The 25,613-nt window shown below is 39.8% G+C and overlaps 1 protein-coding gene across 6 annotated transcripts in view; it reads left to right on the top strand.

The window, feature by feature from the left end:
- The window catches only part of PARN (poly(A)-specific ribonuclease), a 200,060-nt gene that overhangs the window by 73,087 nt on the left and 101,360 nt on the right, over nucleotides 1-25,613 (top strand). For all 6 annotated transcript variants that reach the window (XM_031658442.1, XM_031658444.1, XM_031658443.1 and 3 more), the window contains 3 exons: nucleotides 625-680; nucleotides 2,210-2,296; nucleotides 4,273-4,347. In XM_031658442.1, the coding sequence (XP_031514302.1) occupies nucleotides 625-680; nucleotides 2,210-2,296; nucleotides 4,273-4,347 (218 nt within the window). The remainder of the gene's footprint in view (nucleotides 1-624; nucleotides 681-2,209; nucleotides 2,297-4,272; nucleotides 4,348-25,613) is intronic.

Raw genomic sequence — 25,613 nt, forward strand, 5'->3', positions numbered from 1 at the left:
TGGTGGCCCGCGCCTGTAATCCCGGCAACTCAGGAGACTGAGGTGGGCAAATCGCTGGAACCTGGGAGGCAGAGGTTGCAGTGAGCCAAGATTGTGCCACTGCACTCCAACCTGGCGAGAGAATGAGACTCCGTCTCAAAACAATAATATAATAATAATAATAATAAAGCCAGGTGTGGTGGCTCATGCCTGTAATCCCAGCGCTTTGGGAGGCAGAGGCAGGTAGATCACTTGAGACCAGGAGTTCGTGACCAGCCTGGCCAACATGGTGAAACCCTGTTTGTACTAAAAGTACAAAAATTAGTCAGGCATGGTGGCACATGCCTGTAATCCCAGCTACTCGGGAGGTTGAGGCAGGAGAATCACTTAACTGGGGAAGAGGTTGCAGTGAACCAAGATGACACCACTGCACGCCAGCCTGGGCGGCAGAGTGAGGCTCCATCTCAAAAAAAAAAAAAACCAATAGAAATGATTTTACAAATAAAGTGATATCAAGGAGCTTCTACTAAAAAATTTAGTAAATGCTTATTAAACAATTTTTTTTTTTCTAATTCAACCTTAAAAATGTCAAAACACCTATCGTTTAAAGGAAATTGCCCGTTACCTGTTGGTCTTTTCTTGTAGGTTATTTCTTATGAGGGTCATGGATATCCCCTATCTAAACTTGGAAGGACCAGACTGTAAGTAAATTTTTATTTTCTTATTACATCTGTGCATTTAAATGTGTGGTCTGGAAGGGATAACAGGAAAATATTACTAAAGAAAAAGCTTTCTTCACTTAAAATTGGGTAGTGATTTTGTGGTTGATATGAATAGTATGCTTAAGTTAATGGGACTCTTGGGCATTCATTAGTCATCACTTCACTTATATTTTCCAGTTTATGCATGAATTGAATTTTAAAAACATACATATCTTCTCTATATATTTCATTTTCACACAGAATTCTGATTTCATCATTTTTTATAAGTATTTATCATATATTTTTAAGATATGCTAGCTCTCAGTTATCTTGGTAAAATTTCTATTTTCCAATTACTTGAGTGTGTATATATTTGAATTTAGTAGGTTGATTTTTGTTTTTTTTTTTTTTAATTTAAAAAACATGGAGGGTCTATGGGAGGTAGTTGCTTTTTGTTTTCCTCTGCTTTTTTTCTGCTGTTTCATTTGTTCTTTTTTACCTTAATGCATGTCATTGGCAGGTAGAAGTGGGTGAACTATACTTGGTGATAATAATTGTTGCAATGATAGTTTGAGGACATACTGTTGTGTTGCCCTCCATGTTAGACTAATATTTTGGTCTGTCATTCTCACAAGAATTCTGATGCTAAATATCGCCATTCCCAGTTTATAGTCCAGGGTGGTTAGAGTGATTAGGTCTCTTGCTTAGGGCTGCACAGAAAAGGTCTAGGTTTGGGATTAGAAAACAAGATTATGACTCAGGATTGCCTTACTTAACAAATAGTCCATTTAATTTGGACAGTGCCTTTTTTTTTTTTTTTTTTTGTTTTAGCTAAGTATATTAAAATGGGAAAGTTAAATGTTTAGTGAAGTGAAACTTCATGAACAGAGCAGCCTTGTTTTTCTTCTAAATAATTTGCACAGTTGGGTGTGGTGGTTCATGCCTGTAATTCCAGCACTTTTGGAAACCGAGGTGGGAGGATCACTTGAGGCCAGGAATTCGAGACCAGCCTGGGCAACGTAGTGAGACCCCCATCTCTAGAAAAATAAAATTAAAGGATAAAAAAATTAGCCAGGCATGGTGGCATGCACCTGTAGCCTCAGCTGCCCAGGAGGTTGAGGTGGGAGGATAACTTGAGCCCAGGAGTTTGAGGCTACAGTGAGCTATTACCGTGCCACTGCACTCTAGCCTGGATGACAGGGCAAACCCTGTCTCAAAAAAAAAAAAATATATATATATATATAAAAAATTTTAAAAATGAACATAATTTGCACAGGAACTTCATGAGAAGAGAAGATGTCTTTGCATAGGGTTCAGTTTGTTGTGGGTTCTGTAATGTATCAGAACCTAAGGTCTAGATTACCATGGCAGAATCCTACCAATCCTAGGCATACTTTCAGGAGTTGTTTCGTAATCATGAGGAATTCATAACAGTTCTGCATATTAGCTTAGACTTAATTTCATCAAAGAACCAGTGGTTTACTTGATCACTTTTCACATCAACATTTCATCATAAATTTGTCTTATAGTGCAGCCTAAGCGTGATCATGTTCTGCATGTGACGTTCCCCAAAGAATGGAAAACCAGCGACCTTTACCAGCTTTTCAGTGCCTTTGGTAAGTCACAAGTTCAGATGTACCTTTTAGGGTTTTGCTATTCATTTGGTATAGGTGGTCAGAAGTAGAAAGACAGTTTTGGCCTGGGAATAAAAGAATGTTAATATTCAAGGTTTTAATTTCACTCTTTGAATTTTCTGGTTTAGGATACTGTTATCTTTGTGCTAATGTGATCTGAGAAACTTTTAATAGCACCTCACAATACAGAGCTATTAATTCATGGAAAGCAAAACACCATGATGCTGACTGCCCTTACTACTGACCGGGGAAAATAACCTGTGGCTGAGCGTAAATAATTTTTAAGATTAAACTCAGAGGGCTTGTATGTTTCATAATGGGAGGGGAGGTCGTCTCTGCTTTAGATTAATCAAAGTGACAGATGTTTGGGTAGATCAGGAATTGTGATACGTGTGTGATGTAGGGCAGTCCTTCTCTTTCCTTTTTTACCAGGTCATGTGATTAGGTTCGTTTGAGCAGTCTCCTGATATGTGTTTATGAAAACCATTCTGATTGTAAACCCACAGCAATACGTCTCTTACTTTAACAAACGAAGCATTTAAGCTAGTCTCTGGAAATTCTTGGATAAAGTGAAGGCCACAAGACCTAAATGTCCAGTAGTAAAAAAGTTTAGTAAATATTTATGTATCTTCTAGTGTGTAGCCATTTAAAAAATATTTGAAGAGTTTGTTAAAAGTAGTTAAAGTGCTTGTATTTTAACGTTTAGAGTAAAAAGCAGATACAAAGTAGGCCTCCCATATAACTAACATCATTTTTCATTTTTTAAAAATTTAATTTAATTTTTTATTTTTTAAAAAATAAAAATGGGGTCTTGCCATGTAGCCCAGGCTGGCCTTGAACTCTTGGGCTCAAGTGATCCTCCTGCCTCGGACTCCCAAACTGCTGGAATTACAGGCATGAGCCACTGAGCCCGATGTATTTTTTCTTATCTTTATTTTAAATTGATATTTTAGAATAGTAGACTTTCACAGCAGAGCCTTCTACACTGATAATACGGCATACCATTTCTGAATGTAAATATTTAAAATAAGTCAGAACGAACATTAAGGCATACAAAGTTAATTTAAGTACTAACACTATTATTATTATTATTATTATTATTATTATTTGAGACAGAGTTTCGCTCTTGTTGCCCAGGCTAGAGTGCAATGGTGCGATCTCGGCTCACCTCAACCTCTGCCTCCCGGGTTCAAGTGATTCTCCTGCCTTAGCCTCCTGAGTAGCTGGGATTACAGGCACATGCCACCACGTCCAGCTAGTTTTGTATTTTTAGTAGAGATGGGGTTTCTCCATGTTCGTCAGGCTGATCTCAAACTCCCGACATCTGGTGATCCTCCCACCGCGGCCTTACAAAGTGCTGGGATTACAGGCATGAGTCACTGCGCCTGGCCTCTAACACTGTTTTCAACAAGATTATGTGTAAGCATGGTGGTGTGTGCCTGTAGTCACAGCTACTTGGGACACTGGGGTGCGAGGATTGCTTGAACTAGGAGGCAGAGGTTGCAGTGAACTGAGATTGCGCCCCTGCACTCCAGCTTGGGCGACAGGGTGACACTCACCTGGGTCTGAAAAAAAAAAAAGTTGTGTTTTTGAACCTATTGGTCTCTGATTTTTGTTAGTGGTCTTGATAGGTAAATAAGTCTCCAATCCTGGTATTGCACTGAATGATGACAAGCCCCAGGGTTTAATCTGGAAGGATCTTTCTATTGTGTTAAATTTCTAATCGCTTCTTTTCCCACTGGTTTGTCTCTTCTCTTGAAGTTTTAACCTAAATAACTGCTGTGGTAGCCTTTAAACAGGCTAACTCTCTGTAGTGCTGAGATTTTGATCATGTTTTAAATAAGCACCTTCTCTCTCTTTAAAGATAGACTATACTGAAATATATAAGATATGCATATTAAATCTGATAGCTCTCCACATGGACAAATATTCACTTTAGTTTTAATTTGTGATTGCAGGTAACATTCAGATATCCTGGATTGATGACACATCAGCATTTGTTTCCCTTAGCCAGCCCGAGCAAGTAAAGATTGGTAAGTGTTTTGGATTTCTGTTTTGTGTATTAAATACAGTGAGAGGTTGCCCTCCCGCTGCCCGCTTAATTTAAAAGCTGTGGGCTCAGTCAGCTTACACTCATTGCTGCCTGGTTTTTGAGATTGTCTCTGAAATAAATGAAATAATTAGTAAGTATCATGTATGGATGAGAAAATAAGACAAATCTTTTGATTCATTAGGTACACTACATAGTATATTTTTTTATTTACCTCCATTCTGTTCCTTTCTCGTTCTCGTTGCACTTTTTCTAAAGTGAGTTGCAGATTTACTTTGAGAATGAGAAGTACCTATAGTAAATTAATACTTACATTGACCTGTTCATCTCTGTACTTCCCCCATTTGTTTATACATATTTGAGATTTATTCACTCCATTAAACTCGTATCAAATACTTGTTTTTGTTGTTGTTGTTGTTGTTTGAGACAGAGTCTCGCTCTGTCGCCTAGGCTGGAGTGCAGTGGCGCAATCTTGGCTCACTGCAAACTCTGTTTCTTGGGTTCAAGAACTTCTCCTGCCTCAGCCTCCCGAGTAGCTGGGATTACAGGTGTGCAACATGACACCTGGCTAATTTTTGTATTTTTAGTAGAGACGGAGTTTCACAATGTTGGCCAGTTTGATCTTGAACCCCTGACCTCAGATGATCCACCCACCTCAGCCTTTCACAGTGCTGGGATTACAGGCATGAGCCACTATGCCCAGCCTTGTTTTACAAACAAATAAACTGAATATTTTGTTTGCTTTTAAAATATGGTTCTAGGCTGGGCACGGTGGCTCTCGCTTGTAATCCCAGCACTTGGGGAGGCCGAGGCAGGCGGATCATCTGAGGTCAGGAGTTCGAGACCAGCCTGGCAAATAAGGTGAAACCCCATCTCTACTAAATATGCAAAAATTAGCTGGGCGTGGTGGCGTGCACCTGTAATCCCAGCTACTTGGAAGGCTGAGGCAGGAGAATTGCTTGAACCTAGGAGTTGGAGGTTGCAGTGAGCCAACATCCATGCCTACTGCACTCTAGCCTGGGCGACAGAGTGAGGCCCTGTCTCAATAAAAACAAACAAACAAACAAATAAATAAAAGAGTTCTAAAAAGATGGGGCACCCTGTTTCTTGTAGGATCCTAAATAATTTTGATATTAACCATCAATTAAATGTTTTGTTTTCTTAAGATGGAAAGTTTTTGAATTAAATATTGATGAAAGTGTGTATTGTTGGCTGGGCGCGGTGGCTTATGCCTGTAATCCCAGCACTTTGGGAGGCCGAGGCGGGCGGATCACGAGGTCAGAAGATCAAGACTATCCTGGCTAACACGGTGAAACCTCGTCTCTACTAAAAAAAAAAAATACAAAAAAAAATTAGCCAGGTGTGGTGGCGGGCACCTGTAGTCCCAGCTGCTCGGGAGGCTGAGGCAGGAGAATGGTGTGAACCTGGGAAACGGTGCTTGCAGTGAGCCGAGATCGTGCCACTGCAGTCCAGCCTGGGCGACAGAGCAAGACTCTGTCTCAAAAAAAAGAAAATATGTATTGTTAAGCTACATATTCAAACAAATTTCAAGTACCATGCTGCTTTGATAATGTAAAAGATGTGAAAAATTTAAGTGATATGTTTGTTTTTTACTTTAACAAAATGCCGCACGGTAAAACTATATAATTCTGATAGAACTGTTGAGTAATTATATATGAAAATTTCTGCAGATATACAAATTCAGATCACAATATTTTGGTATTTTTCTTTCACTATCTGACTATTGCAGGAATCCAGGCCGTGTTGTAGAGGGGAAAAGCTTAGGCTTTTGGAATCATACTGCAACATCACTTACAGTTGTGTGACCTTGGGTGCCTTATTTAACGTTGATGAACTTCTGCTTATCTGTGTAAACTGAGCATAATAGTATGGACTTTAGTGTTATTGTGAGGATTCCATGAGATTGAGTAAATGAACCTTGGCATGGTTTTGAGCTTTTATTATGGCTCTTTAATAGCAGATTTCAGTGCGGAATGTACTTCAGGAGCATCAGACACCAGGGATAGTGGTGGATGCAGGGTGTGATGTGGCTTGTTAAATATTTTAATTTTTGCATAGAGATTTTTTCTGTGATCCATTTCCCCACCATCCTTAGAAAGATGGTTTAGAGAGAATCCAGAGGGATTGAATTATTAGAAAGCTCAAGATAACTTCAGGTGGGAGTGGGGACCTTGAGGTTACAGTTATAGTGAGGCTTCAACGTGGCTACAAGAAGACTGAGTTCAAAGTCCTGACCTGCAGTCTAATCCAGCCTCCTCTGCTCACTGTATACTCTTCAGCTCCTTTGCTGGCCACATTCAGTGACATTGAAGCTGTGCAGCGGGATAAACGGAGTTTCACAGACTGACACGGGGACTAACTTTGGCTCCAGCGCTTGTCAGCCACGTGTCTTTGGGCAGGTTATGTAAACCCTCAAAGCCGCAGGTTCCGTGTTTGTAAGAGGGAGATAATAGTTACTTTGCATGATTGTTGTGAGGATGAAATGAGATCATGGATATTAAGTTTGCAGCAAAGAGCCCCGTACTACACAATCAGTGCTTGACCAGTGGTAGGTAATTATTAAAATAGCTGCTTGGCCTCCCTTGCTGTGAACAGTGTGTAAGAGTGCTTTGAAGTCTGTAAAACCTGAGTTAGTAGCATTTATTTGAAAATTCAAGCATGATTCCTTTTTTATGTGTGTGGGATGTCAAAGTTTCTTTTCAAATTCCTGGTATACCATCATATCTGATGTCAAATAACAGTTGCTCTCCTTTACTACTGGACGATTCTTAAAACAGTAGCTTTTAAGCTAAGTATTTTATTCCATGGTAACTCTAATCAGGGAGCTACATTTCAGAATCATGTGTAGCCACAGAAGCGCTCTATTGTCTGATTGCTCATTGCGTTGGTTTCCTGAGGGCAATGTTGGGTCCCTCTTGTTCAGCCCTGAGTCCTCTCTCATGCCTGACACACACTGCAGCATGAGGAAATAAGTGTGTGTTTGAATAGGGGATATGGGGAATAGGCCAAGATGAAATTGTGATATTTTACCTTTTTTCCTCCTAGGTTAAGTAGATCCCTGTTCTCTTGATACATGCAGCTTTGCTAGTAAAGTTTAATTTTCCGCTATAGTCTCTTTTTTTATGCAAAAGGCAACTCTTAACAAAATACTTGGCAGTTTGAGCATGTTGTGCCTCTGACAACATTTCCTTTGCCAGAAGAAGCCAATCTTTTATGCAGTCATCACCTCCCACCAGAATCTGGCCCCCTCCTCTTTTCTCCCCTCCCCTCTTCCTTTTTTCAGATGGGGTCTCTTCTTTTGCCCAGGCGAGAGTGGAGTGGCATGAACTCGGCTCACTGCAGCCTCCACCTCCTGGGTTCAGGCAATTCTTGTGACTCAGCCTCCCAAATAGCTGGGATTACAAGCATGCACCACCACACTGGCTAATTTTTGTATTTTTTGTAGAGATGGGGTTTTGCTATGTTGGCCAGGCTGGTCTCGAACTCCTGGCCTCAAGTGATCCGCCCATCTCAGCCTCCGAAAGCTCTGGGATTACAGGCATGAGCCACTGCACCCGGCCTCTTTGATGTTGTCTCTGGCTCTCTTTGTAGGGTACTGGACCTCTTTCTCTGTGCTTTCATAGCATCTTGTGTACCTTTTTGTATTGTTTTCACAGATAGACTGTAAACTCTTTGAGAGTAGGTACCATGTCTCAGTCACCATTGCGTTTTCAGTGCATAAAGTGGTAGTGTCTGACATTAGTAAGTAAATGTTGAATACTGAATTGCATAAATGATATTCATGGTATTGTGACTCGGAAATGCCTTTTTGCATGTGATGGATGTAACTAATGTCTCTGCTCTTTTGCTGTGATTTCTAAAATTATGCAGATGTTTCACTGAAAGACAATGTGAAATTTGTTCTTTATAATGGTGATTCTAATGATAAGAAGGACCCAGGGTATCTGATGTGCTGCAAATCCTGTTAATTTTGTTTTGTTTTGTTTTGTTTGAGACAAAGTCTCGCTCTGTCACCCAGGCTGGAGTGCAGTGGCGCGATCTCAGCTCACTGCAACCTCCGCCTCCCAGGTTCAAGCGATTCTCCTGCCTTAGCCTCCCGAGTAGCTGGGACTACAAGTGCCTGCCACCATGCCCGGCTAATTTTTGTTTTGTATTTTTAGTAGAAACGGGGTTTTACCGTGTTAGACAGGATGGTCTCGAACGCCTGACCTCGTGATCCGCCCTCCTCGGCCTCCCAAAGTGCTGGGATTATAGGCATGAGCCACTGTGCCTGGCCCCTATTAATGTTATCTTAGACAAATTACTTATTCATTTCAGCGGAAACAGAGGGCGTCTTAGATCAATAATGTAACATTGAGAAAATCATTAAATGCCTATTTATGTAGCAGCTTATAATGGCTTCTTTGGCTCTGTTGCAAACTATTTCTGATTTACATTTAAGGAGTTGCTTCTTAACTGACACCTTTTTTTTTTCTTTGAGTATTATTCTAATCAAGATTTTTAAAGCCATTTTTGACTTTGTTTGGGAGACTGGGTTTCACTCTGTTGCCCAAGCTGGAGTGTGGTGGCATGATTATAATTCACTGCAGCCTCGATCGAACTCCTGGGCTCAAGCAGTCCTCTTGCCTCAGCCTCTTGAGTAGCCAGGACTATAGGTATGCACTCACCACACCCTGCTAATTTTTTCAAAATTTTCTTCTAGAGATTGGGCCTTCCCATTTTGCTCAGCTGATCTTGAACTCTTGGCCTCAAGCCATCCTCTCCCCTTGGGCTCCCAAGTTGCTGGGATTACAAGTGTGAGCCACTGTGCCTGGCCATTTTTGACATTTTGAGTATGAAAGTTTTCTTTTATAGGAAACCTTTTTATACTAATTACTAAAACCCTTCTCTTGAGTGCCATTTGGTTTCTGTTGCTTTTCATTTGCTGCTGCTGGGAAGCGGGTCCCTGCTGGCTTTGGGGTGTTTGGATAAGTGGTAACCCCTACAAGCTGTGCATTTAGCATTATTCCCCCTCTAGCTCTTCAGATGAAACAGTACATGGCCAGTGTGGGACTTGATCCCATGGAAAGACCACTTATCTTCACCATGTGAGAATTTTTCTCAAAAGTAGTCAAGCAGGAAATCTTTTTTTGTTTTTGAAGACAGAGTCTTGCTCTGTCACCTAGGCTGGAGTGGAGTGGTGTGATCTCGGCTCACTGCAACCTCCACCTCCCAGGTTCAAGCAATTCTCCTGCCTCAGCCTCCTGAGTAGCTGGGATTACAGGGGACTGCCACCATGCCTGGCTAATTTTTGTATTTTTAATAGAGATGAGTTTTCACCATGTTGGTCAGGCTGGTCTTGAACTCCTGACCTCATGATCCACTCACCTCAGCCTCCCAAAGTGCTGGGATTACAGGCGTGAGCCACCGTGCCTGGCCAGGAAATCATCTTTAATGGTCAAATCTGAATAGCTCATTTATATTTTGGATTTTTATATTTTTAATGTAGTTTTATTAAATTGGGGGGGAAGAGCTCAACAATATTTCAAATGTAGTAGAACTTTCTAGCCATACTCTCAATGTTTAGACATTGTTCTGAGTGTCTTTAAATGCATTGTAGGACATTGTCTCTCTGAATATAATTTTTATAGAAATGGCTTTAGAAAAAGAGCTTTTTCACATATTTTGAAAGCTAGAGATTGGAACACACACAGTAAATACCATAAGAAACTTTTTAAAAGTAGAAATTGATAAAGGCACTTTAGAAGAGGCAGGATCCTAACAGTTATTTTGTGTCATAAAAAGTTAACGCAGTAATTATAAATAAAATAAAAGCCCAAATTCAGGTAGTTGTATGAATTCCTGATATCCTGCCTTCGAAGCTTTTTCAGGATGATTGTTGGGATGAGGGAAGATACTTGGCTTTGCCTCAGTCTAAATTATTGAGTGTGCTTATGTTAAAATTATATTTTTAAAAAGCACAGCTTTTGATTATGCTGAACAGATAAATATTAGAATTGTAGAGACAACTCTTTCAGGGTGATTGTTCAGCCTTAAATTTGCTAAAAGGCTGCTTATAAGTTTGAACTTTACCTGTGCTTTTTATTATCCTTTTGATGTTTGCAAAATCTGTAGTGATAACTGGTTTTTATTCGTGATATTACTCATTTGTGTCTCATTTTCCCTTGTTGATTCCAGCCAGCTGTTACCAATTTTGTTGATCTCTCTCAAGAACTAGCTTTTGGCTGTGTTCGTTTTTCTGTATTGTTTGATGATGTCTATTTTGTTGGTTTCTGTTTTTTTTTCGTTTTACTTGCTTGGGTTTACTTTGCTCTTCTTTTTCCAGTTTCTTGAGCTAGAACCGTATGTGATTGGTTCTTCTTTTCTTCTTTTTTCTAAATTCTTTTTAAAAATTATAAGCCTGGCGTCCTTGAGGTTGTTCGCAGGTCAACATATTAATATCTTACTGATTAGCCAGTGATTGATCAGAGGTTGTGCTGAAACGCCTTGAGCCAGTAAAACTTGAACCCTTTGCCAGCTAAATTAAGGAACAGATTCAACATTCAAGCAGTTTACAAGTCTGCCCCAATGTTTACTTTTGTCTGGACCTTCTGGTCCTCTGTGGGTGCATAGGCCTCATGGTCAGCTAGCAATGTGTACATAGCTAAGACTCTGCAAGCCATTGACATGAACCATTTTCCTTTTCTAATAGAAGCATTTAAAGCTATAAATTATCCTCTACGTACTGCTTTAGTTGTATGTTAACTGTTTATTAGTATGTTTTCAATATCATTAAGTTGGAAAAGTTTTGTGATTTCTTTGATCCTGGATTATTTAGAAATGTGTTGTTTCATTTCCAAATGCTTAGGATTTTCTTAGATTTCTTGTTACTAATTTATAATTTCATTCTGTTGTGACTAAAGATTTCAATAGGATTTCAGTCCTTTTAAATTTACTAAAATTTCCTTTATAGTCAAGCATAAAGTCTGTCTTGCTGAATATACTGTGTGCACTTAAAAGAACATCAATATCAGTTAGTATTATTCATACATCCTATGTCTTTTTTTGGTGTTTTTCTTTGAGACAGAGTCTGGCTCTGTCACCCAGGCCAGAGCACAGTGGTATGATCTCAGCTCACTGTAACCTCCACCTCCTGGGCTCAAGCCCTCCTCGCAGCTCAGCTTCCTGAGTACCTGGGACTACAGACGCATGCTAGGATGCCTGGCTAATTTTTGTATTTTTTTGTAGAGATGGAGTTTCACCATGTTGCCCAGGCTGACCTTGAACTCTTGAGCTCAAGCAATCCTCCCACTTCAGCCTCCCAAAGTGCCAGGATTACAGGCATGAGCCACTGTGCCCAGTCTTATTCTATATCTTTACTGATTTTTTTAGATTTAGTTGTTGTGTCAGTTTTTGAGAAGGGTTGTTAAAATCGCCTATGATTGTAGAATTGTCTGTTTACCCTTTTAATCTTGTCAGTTTTCATGTCATGTATTTTGTGACTGTATTATTGGGGGCATACATATTTAAGATTGTGTTGTCTTTCTGATAAACTGGCATCTTTATAAAATGTCCTCCTTTATCTTTTGTAATACTATTATTTTTAAGTCTACCTTATCTGATATTATTATAATCACTTCATCCTCCTTGTACTTTTTATATTTGCCTGGTATATTCTTTTATTATTATTATTTTTCTTTTTGATACGGAGTCTTATTCTGTTGCCCAGGCTGGAGTGCAGTGGTGCGATCTCGGCTCACTGCAACCTCCACCTCCTGGGTTCAAGTGATTCTTCTGCCTCAGCCTCCCAAGTAGCTGAGATTACAGGTGTGTGCCACCATGCCCAGCTAATTTTTGTATTTTTAGTAGAGACAGGGTTTTGCCATGTTGCCCAGGCTGGTCTCAAGTGACCCACCCGCCTTGACCTCCCAAAGTGCTGAGATTACAGGTGTGAGCCGCCACACCCAGCCAACCTGGCATTTTCTTTCTATTTATTCTAGACCTATCTGTGTATACACAGAGTGAGTCTCTTATAGACAGTGTATAGCTGGGTTTTGCTTTTTTTTTTTTTTTTTTTTTGAGCTGGAGTCTTGCTCTGTCGCCCAGGCTAGAGTGCAATGGCATGATCTTGGCTCACTGCAACCTCCGCCTGCCGGGTTCACGCGATTCTCCTGCCTCTGCCTCCCAAGTAGCTGGGATTACAGGCATGCGCCACCATGCCCGGCTAATTTTGTATTTTTAGTAGAGATGGGGTTTCTCCATGTTGGTCAGGCAGGTCTTGAACTCCCAACCTCAGGTGATCTGCCTGCCTTGGCCTCCCAAAGTGCTGGGATTACAGGCGTGAGCCACCGCGCCCGGTGACTCTGACATTTAATTGGAGTATTTAGTCCAATTTAATGTCCTTATTGGTATGGTTAGGTCTGTCATTTTAAAATTTGCTTTTTGTTTGCTTTCTCTGTGTTTTGTTCTTTTGTGTACCTCGTTTTCTGCCTTCTTTTGGATTATTTGAGTTTTTTAAAAGAATTCCATTTAAATTTCTCTATTGGCTGTTTTTGTTTTATCTTTTTGCATTATTTTTAGTGGTTGCTTTACAGATTTCAATATCTATCCATAACTTTTAACAATCTTCTCAGAGTTCATATTATACCATTTCACATAGAGTGTAGAGACCTTACAATTGTATAGGTTCATTTACAACCATTCCTTGTAGTCTTTTAGGTTTTAATTGGGCATATGTATTACATCTGCCTTCATTATAAATCCCACAAAGTGGTGTTATAATTTCACTTTAAACACTATATGTATTTTAAGAAATAAGGATAAAAATATATTTACTCAGATATTTACGATTTTCAGTGTTCCTCATTCATTCCTGAAGATCCAGATTTCTTTTTTGGTATCCTTTTCTTTTAGCTTTGTGAACTTCCTTCAGTATTTCTTGTATCGATGGTTTGGTTGGCAACTGATTATCTAATTTTTTTCTTTATCTGAAAATGTCTGTATTTTGCCTTTATTCATGTAGGATATTTTCATTGGATATAGAATTCTGGGTTTTTCTTTCAGCATTTTGAAGCTGTAGTTCCACTGTCTTCTGGCCTCTTAAGATGAGATGTTTGTGTCATTTGAATTGTCATTTTCCTGTATATAATGTGTTAATTTTCTCTGGTTATTTTCAAGATTTTCTATTTACCATTGGTTTTAGCAGTTTGAATATGATGCACATAGACATAGCTTTCTTTGCAATTATCCTGTTGGGGTTGGCTGAACTTATTGAGTCTATAAATTTATAGTTTTCACCGGATTTGGGAAGTTTTTAGACTTTATTCAAATACTCTTTGTGTTCCATATTCTCTTTCTTCTCCTCTGAGACTCCAGTTACCCACATGTAGGAGATCTTTTGATGTTTTGGTATTTCCTAATGCTCTGTTCCTTTTTTCTATGTTCATTTCTTTGTCTTCTTCATGTTATATAATTTTTATCTATTCACAGGCTCACTGATTCTTTCCTCTGACATCATTTTTCTGTTATTAAGCCCATCCAGTGAATTTTTTATTGCATATATTATGTATTTTAGTTATGTGTTTTCATTCGGTTTATTTTTTCTGTTTCTCTGTAGAGAGTTTCTTTTATTTCATTTGGAGCCTATGTTTCTGTTTTCATTCTTTTTTTTTTCTTTTTTTAATTTTTTGAGTTCCTGGCCACTTAGTCTGTATTTCTTTACCTCATTGAACATAGTTATAATAGGTTGTTTAAAGTCCTTGTCTACTGTCTGTGGTGGTACACATTTTTATTCCCAGCTACTAGGGAGGCTATGGTGGAAGGATTGCTTGAGCCCAGTTCGAGGCTGTAATAAGCTATAATTGCACCACTCCACTCCAGCCTGAGAGATAGAGCAAGACCCTGTCTCTTAAAAAAGTTACAAAAGAAGAAAAAAGCCCAGGTGTGGTGGCTCATGAATGTAATCGTAGTACTTTTAGAGGCAAAGGAGGGAAGATGGCTGGAGCTCAGGAGTTTGAGACCAGCCTGGGCAACATAGTGAGGTCCTGTCTCTACTAAAAATAAACAAAATTAGTCAGGCATGGTGGTGTGTTCCTGTAGTCCCAGCTACTTAGGAGGCTGAGGGGAGAGGATCCCCTGAGCTCAGGAGGTCAAGGTTGGATTGAGCCAAGATCACGCCACTGTACTCCAGCCTGGTGACAGAGCAAGACCCTGTCTCAAAAAAAAAGTCATTGTCTAATAATTCCAACATCTGCATCATCTGAGGATTGTTGATTCCTGTTGTTGGGATGGTTTCCCTTGAGAATGGGTCATGTTTTCCTGGTTATTTGTATATTGAGTAATTTGGAATGGTATCCTGGACATTGTGAATGTTCTCTTGTGGAGACTGGATTTAGTTACATTCCTTAGAACAATGTTAATATTTGTATTTTAATTTCAGCGGGTAATTGGCCTGGTGTGGTGGCTCATGCCTGTAATCCCAGCACTTTGGGAGGCTGAGGTGGGTGGATCACTTGAGGTCAGGAATTCAAGACCAGCCTGGCCAGCATGGTAGAATCCTGTCTTTACTAAAAAATACAAAAATTAGCTGGACATGGTAGCACGTACCTGTAGTCCCAGCTCCTCGGGAGGCTAAGGCAGGAGAATCACTTGAACCCAGGAGGCAGAGATTGCAGTGAGCCGAGATCGTACCACTGCACTCCAGCCTGGGCAACAGAGTGAGACTCCATCTCAAAAAATAAATAAATAAAACTAAAAAATAATTTCAGCAGGTAATTAGCTTTGTTAGACTCAAACTACAAACTTTTTCGTGGCTGTGGTGGGTTGTGGCTCAGATCTTAGCTTAGATTGCTCCCAGTTTGCCACGTGCATGGTTTAGAGTCAACCAGAGACTTGGGCTGGGTCTATATACCAATATGAGTTTCTTCTTCTCTGGCTTCCTATTTTCCAGAATTCCTTCCTCACTCTCTGTTGCCCCTGTTTGCCCCTAAGCTTCTTCCCTAAGGACTTCCTTACCTGTGATTTTTTTAAAAAGTCATTTAGTTTCATGACAAACCCTGCATGTAGCATTCAAAACCTGTGCTTTAAAAAAAAAAAAAAAAAAAAAAAAAAGATGTTTTGCCATGATGCCCAGGCTGGTCTCAAACCCCCGAGATCAAGCGATCCAATTGCCTCAGCCTCCCAAAGTGGTAGGATTACAGGCATGAGCCACTGTGTTTGGCCGAAATCTGTGCTTTTTAATTGTAACCCTTATGGCATCTATTTTTTTGTTTGTTTGTTTTTTCAAGATGGAATCTTGCCCTGTCACCCAGGCTGGAGTGCAGTGGCGCATTCACAGCTCACTGCAGCCTCGACCTCCTGGGCTCAAGCAGTCCTCCTGCCTCAGCTTCCTGAGTAGCTGGGACTACAGGTGTACACCACCATACCCAGCTAATATTTTATTTAGAGACAAGGATTTGCCATGTTGCCCAGGCTGGTCTTCACTTCCTGGGCTTAAGCCACCTGCGTGCCTCAGCCTTCAGCTATCTGCCTCCCTCAGCCTCCTAAAATGTTGGAATTACAGGTGTGAGCCACCGTGCCTGGCTGGCACCTGTTTTGTGATTTAGACCTTTTTTCCACATCACATACCATGCTTAAACTACCTCCTTCTGTTTATTTAATAACATTTTCAGAAAATCTAATGTAAATGCATCAAAAAGCATGCCTTTAACTGATTAAAGTGATTTAAGTTCATTTCCTTTCAGATATATATATGTATTATATCTGAAATACAATATATTGATATATATTTGACATACTGTCCAGACATAGTAGTGTCTTTGCTTCTACCTTTGGTGCCTTTTATAGTTGGCCAGTATGTTACTGTTTATTTATTCTTGTCATAGAGTGAATGCACAAAATATTCAAGAAACAACCAAAAAATGAGTATTTTTCCTATGCATGTTAATTTTCCTAATCTTAAACTGTATGTAGAATTGGTTTACAATAGTGATCTTGAATTCTAAATGTGGCAATAGATAAATGAGCCAAACTATGGCATGACTTTTAAAAATAAGATTTCTGTTAAATAAGCGTATTTTGGAGGGGGATGTATGATTTTTATTCTATACGTACAGGATCCTGGAAAGCATGTTCAGTTGTTCCTTCGTATCCATGGGAGATCGGTTCCAGGACTCCCTGCAGACTTCAAAATCCGGGCATGCTCAAGGCCTTGATATAAAATGCTATAATGTTTGCAAATAACCTATACATATCCTCCTGTATACTTAAAAACATCACTAGATTACTTATATGCCTAACGATGCAAATGCTATGTAAGTAGTTGTTATATTGTGTATTATTTAGGAAATAATGACAAGAAAAAAGTCTATGTGTTCAGTACAGACACAGTTTTTTCCCCCAAATATTTTCCGTCTGTGTTGGTTAAATCCACAGATGCGAAACCCACAGATATGGAGGGCTGACAGTATTTCTTTTTTAACAGGCAAGATTTTTACAACAGTAGCTTATAAAATACCTGTTTGCTATAGGAGAATCGTTATTGGTAAGACATGTGAATGTATGTTTTGTATAGATACCTTCTGATTTGAAAACTTGTAAAAGCAACTGACTTGTTTTTCTCTGAATCACTTAAGTCATCAAAAGCACCATAGAAATGTTTAATAATACTGACTGAGAATATTATTGTTTTCTGATTCCCCTTATGTGTTCAATTTGGAGACTTAGCCATCTTATGTATCTCTGCTACAAAATGTTCATCAGACAGATTTAAGAGCGTGACAATAACTTGGACTCTCCTTAATTAGCATTCTTTAGGGCATTAACTGGTATGAGAATAGAGCAAAAAGCTTCCTGACTGCCAGAGAAGGATTCCCAAGTCTTTGATATAATTATAGCATTAAAGCAGCTGTTGTGTCCTGTGGTAGTTAGAATGTAGCCAGGAGAAAGGGAGTACTTGTGCTCTGGAGACGGAAGTTTCATGTTCTGTTACATTGTTTCTTATCCATATTACTGGCACTTGATTTTTATGTTTTAGGGCAGCAGTCTTTGGCACCAGGGACTGGTTTTGTGAAAGACAGTTTTTCCAGAGAGCTAGGCGGAAGCTGGGGTGGGGAATGGTTTCGGGATGATTCAAGCACATTACATTTATTGTGTGCTTTATTTCAGTTATTATTACATTGTAATATATAATGAAATAATTATACAACTCACCATAATGTAGAATCAGTAGGAACCCTGACCTTGTTTTCCCACAACTAGACAGTCCCATCTGGGGATGATGGGAGACAGTGACAGATTATCAGGTATTAGATTCTGGGAGTGCACAACCTAGATTCCTCATATGTGCAATTTATTATAGGGCTCGTGTTCTTATGGGAATCTAATGCTGCCACTGATCTGACAGGATGCGGAGCTCAGGCAGTAATGCGAGCGATGGGGAGTGGCTGTAAAAACAGATGAAGCTTTGCTAGCTCACCTGCTGCTCATCTCCTGCTGCGCAGCCTGGTTGTTTTAGGGCCTATGTTAGCTGGACCTAAGAATGTTTGCTTTATGATGCGATATCAGAGTATTGAATAAATCTCTCTAATTTAATTGCGGTGCCACTTGTGAAAAATTACTTTCATTGTGCTCTCTCACCCCCTTCAAAAATTTGAAGTAAATCAATCTCATTGAAAATGTGAAAAAAGGCCAGGCACGGTGGCTGACACGTGTAATCCCAGCACTTTGGGAGGCTGAGGCAGGTGGATCACTTTATGCCAGGAGTTTGAGACCAGCCTGGCCAATATGGTAAAATCCTTTCTCTACTAACAATACAAAAATTAGTCAGGCATGGTGGCGCACACATGTAGTCTCAGTTACTTGGGAGGCTGAGGCAGGAGAATTGCTTGTATCCGTGGGGCAGAGGTTGTAGTGAGCCGAGATCATGCCCTTGCACTCCAGCCTGGACGAGAGAGTGAGACTCTGTCTCAAAAAAAAAAAAAAAAAAAAAGTGAAAAATATTTGAAAATACAAAGAAAACAATTCAGCCATGATTTTACAACCTAGTAATGAAGTAAAATTTTGTATTTCCTGTCTGTTACTTTACGCTGTCTAGATGAGTATTTTCATATTATTTCCCCTTTAATTTTAGTTGACACATGATAATTGTACATATTTATGGGATTCAGAGTCATATTTCAATGTATGTATACAGTATGTAATGATCCAATCATTAGCATATCCATCATCTTAAACATGTATTATATTTTTGTGTTGTGAACATTCAAACTTCTGTCTTCTAGCTTTTTGAAAATATACAATAAATTATAGTTAACCACATTCACCCTCCAGTGCTGCCAGAACATCAGAACACATTCCTTTTACCTAACTGTAATTTTGTAACCATTAACCAAACTCTCGCTATCCTCCCCTTCCCTCTATCCTTCCCCGCTTCTAATACCCACAATTATTCTCTCTACTTGAGCTCAAAGCTTTTCAGCTCCCACATACGAATCAGAACATACATTTGCCTTTCTATGCCTGCCATATTTTGGTTAACCTAATGTCCTCTAGACTCATCCATGTTGCCATAAATGACAGAATGTCATTCTTTTTTATGGCTGAATAGTATTACATTGTGTATATATACCACATTTTCTTTATCCACTCATCTGTTGATGAACATTTAGGTTGATTCCTTATCTTAGCTATTGTGAATAGTGCTGCAGTAAATATGGGGGTGCAGGGTATGCCTTTGACTTTCTTTCCTTCAGATAAATTTCCACTAGTGGGATTGCTGAATTGTATAGTAGTTCTGTTTCTAATTTTTTGAGGAACTTCCATGCTGTCTTTCATAGTAGCCATCCTAATTTTCCATCCCACCAACAGTGTGTGAGAGTTCCCATTTCTCTACATCATCATCAGTCTTTGTTATTTTTTGTCTTTTTTATACTAGTCATTCTAACTGGGTTGAGATGGTATCTCACTGTGGTTTTGATTCACATTTCCCTGATGATTTAGTGATGTTGAACATTTTCTTGTGTTTGTTGCCATTTGTATGTCTTCTTTTGAGAAATGCCTTTTCCGTTTCTTTGCCTACTTTTTAATTGGATCATGTGGGTTCTTTGCCATTGAATTGTCTGAGTTCTTGTATATTCTGAATATTAGTCCCTTGTTGGATAGTTTGCAAATATTTTCTCATATTCATCAGGTTGTTTTTCATTCTGTTGATTGTTTCTTTTGCTGTGCAGAAGCATTTCAGTTTAATATAGTCTCATTTGTCTATTATTTTGTTGTTGCCTGTGCTTTGAAGTCTTAGCTATAAAATCTTTGAACCAATGTCCTTTAGCATTTGTCTAATGTTTTCTTCTAGTAGTTTTATAGTTTTGAGTCTTATGTTTAACATTTTTAATACTAATTAGGCTGAGACTTTAAATGCATTTTTGGATCTGCTTTTTTAATTAACATCATGTCATGAGCATTTCACATGTCATTTTTTTTTATTAGAAAAATTTAAAACTACATAGAAAAGGAAAAAGTTGTTTAGTACCCTTCTCTTTATTAATAAAGATAATTGCTGATTCATATTTGATATTTATTTTTCAATTGTGTGTGTAGTATTTAAGTGTACGGTACATCTGTAGTATCAAGATTGCACAGCACACTTTAGAAAGCAGGTACCCCTGTACCTTATTTAGTGCCACGGTCATAATTCACTCTCTGGAAATATTTTAGGACTCTGGTGATAATAGGAGATGCAAAGCAGTGAGATTAATCTGCCAGTTTGCTCTTAGGCCACTGAGAAACTGAATATAAGGAAACATGCCTCTCTGATCCTTATTTCTGAGGCTTTTAATGTTTTGTTGTTGTTTTTGTCAGTAGATATAATGAAGCGGTTGATTAATATTAGCTGTTCTAGTCTTTACATGTTGACATTGTTTTCTCATACATGATTCCTGTTCTCTACAACTTCACAGTTTTAAAAAATGAAATCTGATTTTAGCAAATTTGAAATGTAAGTGAAATGTATTTGGAGGACTTTGTTATATAAATGGCTAATCCAGAATATAATATTATTTTGTAACAAAAATGCTACTGATAAATCTCTTAGGGTGATGGAACTATAGATGGATTTTATGTTCTTATGTTTTCTTCTATTTTCTGATTTTTCCATAGTGAATAATGTGTAATACAATTTTTAAATTTAAGACTAAAAAAGCATTACATGCTTTTTTGTTTTTTAAATAAGTAAAGAAACACAGCAAAGAGAAACATCTTGCTTTTAAAACTCTTAATATGGCTAGCAGAGTACAGTAGTCCCTCCTCATCCATGGAGGATATATTCCGAGGCTCCAATCAAATGCCTGAAGCTGCAGATGTTATGAAAGCCTGTATGTACTCAGTTTTTCCTATACGTACATACCTATGATAAAGTTAAATTTATAAATTAGGCGCAGGAAGAGATTAACAGTAATAACCAACAATAAAACAGAATATTTATAATATTCTTAATAAAGCTATGTATATATGCTCTCTCTGTTTTTCTCAAAATATCTTATCATACTCTACTGCAGGAAACTGAAACTTTGGAAAGCAAAATCACAGATAAGGGGGAACTAACTATAGCCCTTTTTTTGTTGCTGACTGTAATTATTTTATGGCATCTTTTTTTCTAATCATAAAATGTATAGCATTAGTTTCTCTGAATTTTCCATCAACTTTTTGGTTTAAATCTGCTATTCTGAAAAAGAATCTATTAAACATTTTTGATTTGTGATGTTTATTGATAATATTTCCACTGTTGAGTATTTTTACAACCTGTCTTTTCTTAGAAAAGATGTAATTTGTGTATCCTGGAAAGAAGCCCAAATATCACTTTAATAGCAGAGTGAATGTCACTTCATTTTGTTTAGCAACAACACTAGCAAATGCTAGACCACTGGAGTGTTAGGTAACTTAAAATTAATGGTGGTGGTGACCTGAGCACCTCAGACCAGGGGTTTACCCACATCTCATCTAGTACTCACTAACATCTATGTTAGTGAGTACTTTCAGGTGATAAGATTGTAAAAAGTAAACATGACTTAAAATAGTTATTTAGCCCGGGTGCGATGGCTCACGCCTGTAATCCCAGCACTTCGGGAGGCCAAGGCGGGCAGATCACCTGAGATCAGGAGGTTGAGACCAGCCTGACCAACATGGAGAAACCCTGTCTCTACTAAAAATACAAAATTAGCCAGGCGTGGTGGCGCACGCCTGTAATCCCACCTACTTGGGAGGCTGAGGCAGGAGAATCGCTTGAACCCAGGAGGCGGAGGTTGCGGTGAGCCAAGATGGTACCACTGCACTCCAGCCTGGGCAACAAGAGTGAAACTCTGTCTCAAAAAAAAAAAAATTTATATTTATATTTATATTGTGCAGTCCAGCTATTAATAGTAGGAATGCCTTTAATCCTTTCTGCATGTGAAATGGAGCGATGTGGGGAACTTCACAGTAACTTGTTTTCAAATTGGGTCAGAGGCCAAGGAGCAGCTGCTACTCTGCTATGTAAAGGAACATAGAAAGACACTGTCATATAAAAAAAACTGAAAATGAGATTTTTCCCATAAGTCCTTTTTTGATATGTAGATAATTTAGAGAGAAGAGAAACAAATGATTGTAGCATATTATGTAGGGGGGAAAATGAGCTCATTATAGAATATCACTAATTTAAATAATTGTCTATTAATGCCCCAAATAAGTTTGAATCGCTTTTAGTGCACATTGAAGTGCACATTTAGGTGTGCACTTTTGTCATTATATTTTAAGATGGACAGTAAGCCTCTTATTTCTTACTAATTTATCCTCGTGTAGTTTAGATACCATATGTTTATATGCCTAGTGTTCTTTGTAGTAACAACAGAATAATTAGGAAGGTAGTTTGCAAGATTTTTTAAACAATGACTTTCATTTGAAACCTGCAGTATTATTCTTTGTGTTAAGTATTTTCTTTTTTTTTTTTTTGAGACAGGGTCTTACTCCGGTTGCCCAGGCTAGAGTGCAGTGGCGCAATCTTGGGTCACAGCAGCCTTGATCTCCCGGGCTCAGATTACCCTCCCACCTCAGCCTTCTGAGTAGCTGGAACTACAGGAACATGCCACCATGCCTAATTTTTTGTATTTTTAGGAGAGATGGGGTTTCACCATGTTGCCCAGGCTGGTCTTGAACACCTGGACACAAGCAGTTTGCCTGCCTCAGCCTCCTAAAGTGCTGAGATTACAGGCATGATCCACCATGCTTGGCCAGTATTTGCCTTTGTACTGTTGAAGGACTGAGGGACTGAATTTAGATGTGGTAGATGAAATAATCGGCTTTCCATTCAAGAAATCAGTGTCTTGTGGTGCAGAGAGGCGTGTAGACAACCAGTGCATCAGTGGCCACTGAGTGTTGTGATAAAGGGAAGTTGCTGAGGAGAGAGAACTGGCTCAAACTGGCAGGAAGATGCAGAAGAGGGTCACCGGGGAAGGTTTCTGGAGGAGATGATGGTGATGGCTGAGCTTGCCCTCCCGTCCTGAGTTGGAGTTGCTTAGTAGAGGAAGGCTGAGAAACCTGTGGTGGATTGTGGGACCAGTACATCCTTTGGCATGACTGAAACAGAGGGCACGTGGAGTGGAGCAGCTGTGGGGCAGGGGGGAGCTAGAACGTGGAAACACGGATTTTATTTGATTTGTTAAAAATCAGAGTTTGAATCTTGTCCCTTGTATAAACTTTGCTCTCATGTTGGTTGGGGGGGATGTATTTATTCTTGATTAAAGCAAGTTTTATATTTTAATTTAATTTTATTTTTTAAGACAGGATCTCACTCTGACAGGGTCAAGCTGGAGTACAGCGGTACAATCATAGCTCACTCCTGCCTCGAACTCCTGGACTTAAGCGATCCTCCTGCCTTAGCCTCCCAAGTAGCTGGGAGTATAGGTGCATGCAACCACGCCTGCCTTTTTTTTTTTTTTTTTTTTTTGAAAAGAAATGGGATCTTTCTGTACACTTTCCCATGTGTGTAGGGTGGCATGGTAGCACAAAGTCAAAAGTAGATGAAACTGATAGATGTACCCAAACAGTTTCTATGTATTTTTAAGCGTGTAGAAGGTTAGTCTTTGCATGTACTCTAGTTCACAACCTTTTCTAAGAGGCTGAGGCCAAATTGAATTTATCTGGGAAGTTGCCACATCTATAAATGCTACATAGGGTAATAAATGGGCCATTGGCTTCCAAGAATCAGTGACAGTGCACTTCAGTTCTTAATTTAGAGTTCATGAAAATTATCCCTTGACAAACAAGATTGCAAAAAAAGGAAACCCTATTAGATGGATTCATCTTTTTTTTTTTTTTTTTGAGACGGAGTCTTGTGCTGTCACTCAGGCTAGAGTGTGGTGGTGTGATCTCGCCTCACTGCAACCTGTGCCTTCCTGCCACCTCTGCCTCCTGGATTCTAGCAATTCTCCTGCCTCAGCCTAACCGAGTAACTAGGACTACAGGCACTAACCACCACTCCTGGCTAATTTTTGTATTTTTTTATATAAACGGGGTTTCCCTTTGTTGGCCAGGCTGGTCTCGAACTCCAAGTGATCAGCCTGCCTCAGCCTCCCAAAGTGCTGGGATTACAGGCATGAGACACCGTGCCTGGCCTACCTTTTGACAAATGTAAACTGTTGTTTCCACAAATGATGTGGGAGTGAGTCAAGGTGGGGAATGGATGAATGAATGCATGAATGAATGAATGAATGAATACAGATAACAAGTGTTTTTGTCTTCAGAAGAAGAGGCAGTATCAGTGTTTCCCACCCAGTAGACTTGGCTTCTCGGCATGGGGACTATGTCTTAGTCATTGTTCTCCATCCTTGGCATTTGGGATGGTGCTGGCACAGAGCTGGAGAGGGCTTTGAGGAGAGGTCTTGGTACAGTCCTTGGGAAGGGGCCAATTCTGGGATAGCCAAGAAGAGAGAGGAGCGAGGCACCCAACAGAGTGATGAACGAAGGCAGAAGTTTACGACAGTGTTTACCCAGTGAGGGTTGCACTCCCTCACTGGGTTGTGAAGTCATTTGAATGAGTGGTGACCAGCATTTTTTTTTTTTTTTTTTGAGACGGAGTCTCGCTCTGTCGCCCAGGCTGGAGTGCAGTGGCGCGATCTTGGCTCACTGCAAGCTCCGCCTCCCGGGTTCACGCCATTCTCCTGCCTCAGCCTCCTGAGTAGCTGGGACTACAGGCGCCGCCACCGCGCCCGGCTAATTTTTTGTATTTTTTTTAGTAGAGACGGGGTTTCACCGTGGTCTCGATCTCCTGACCTTGTGATCCGCCCGCCTCGGCCTCCCAAAGTGCTGGGATTACAGGCGTGAGCCACCGCGCCCGGCCCAGCATTTTTAATAAAATGGAAGAAGTTAAAAAATGTCAGTGTGTCTTATATAATAAAGATAGGTTTTTTTTCTTAATGTAATCTTTTTTTTCAGGGTTAGTTCTGTACGTACAGATGTACGTGTGTGTACTGAGTTATAATGCACATGGATTTCTCGTTGAGCGTTATGGTAAACAAAGTTTGAACTCAGACAGTTCAGGAGAAGCATAGATTAAAGTCCTCATTTAAAGAAGAATTATTCTTTTCCAGGTGTGCAAAGCACAGTGGCAGGTGTTGGTGGGGTGGAGGGAAGCAGAGGTAACTGGCAGAGCCCTTCCTCCTCAGGTGCTGCCTCTCTCTAGAGCAGCCTCGGGCTCGGGATTCCTGTGGACAACTTCAGGAAGAAATGCTCATTCCTTCACCCTGTGGTCTCCACAGGTCTGGAGGAGACTTCTGTGCTGCTCAACAAGAGAAGGATGTCGTGATTAAAGCACAGTCCTCTCTCCATCCACCTTGCTTGGCTCTCCTTGAGGGAGCAGGATGAATAGCTTACCTGATGAGCAGAATCTGGAAGAGTCTGACACCCAAGGGCCATTTGACAAGTGGATGGGGCCACTGCATTGAAGAAGGCAGGCCTGGAAACCAGCTGCTGGGGTCTCTTCTGGAAGCTGAGATTAAGGAATCATTTGGAGTTTAGAGGCCACTTGCAGCTGTCATGATGGGGTCTTGTGGTCTGAATTTCTGGATTTCTGTAGGGATGGCATCACCTATAGGAGGAAGCCCCATTTGGACCTCACACCCAAGATCCATCTCCAGCACAGTCTACCAAGGAGTCCCATGCTTGAGCGGAACAGGAAGGCGATGCCGAGTCCTCATGGGCTCCATAAGAGGATGATAGTCCTCG

The sequence above is a fragment of the Papio anubis genome, chromosome 18, assembly GCF_008728515.1.
Source record: "Papio anubis isolate 15944 chromosome 18, Panubis1.0, whole genome shotgun sequence".
Lineage (NCBI taxonomy): Eukaryota > Metazoa > Chordata > Mammalia > Primates > Cercopithecidae > Papio > Papio anubis.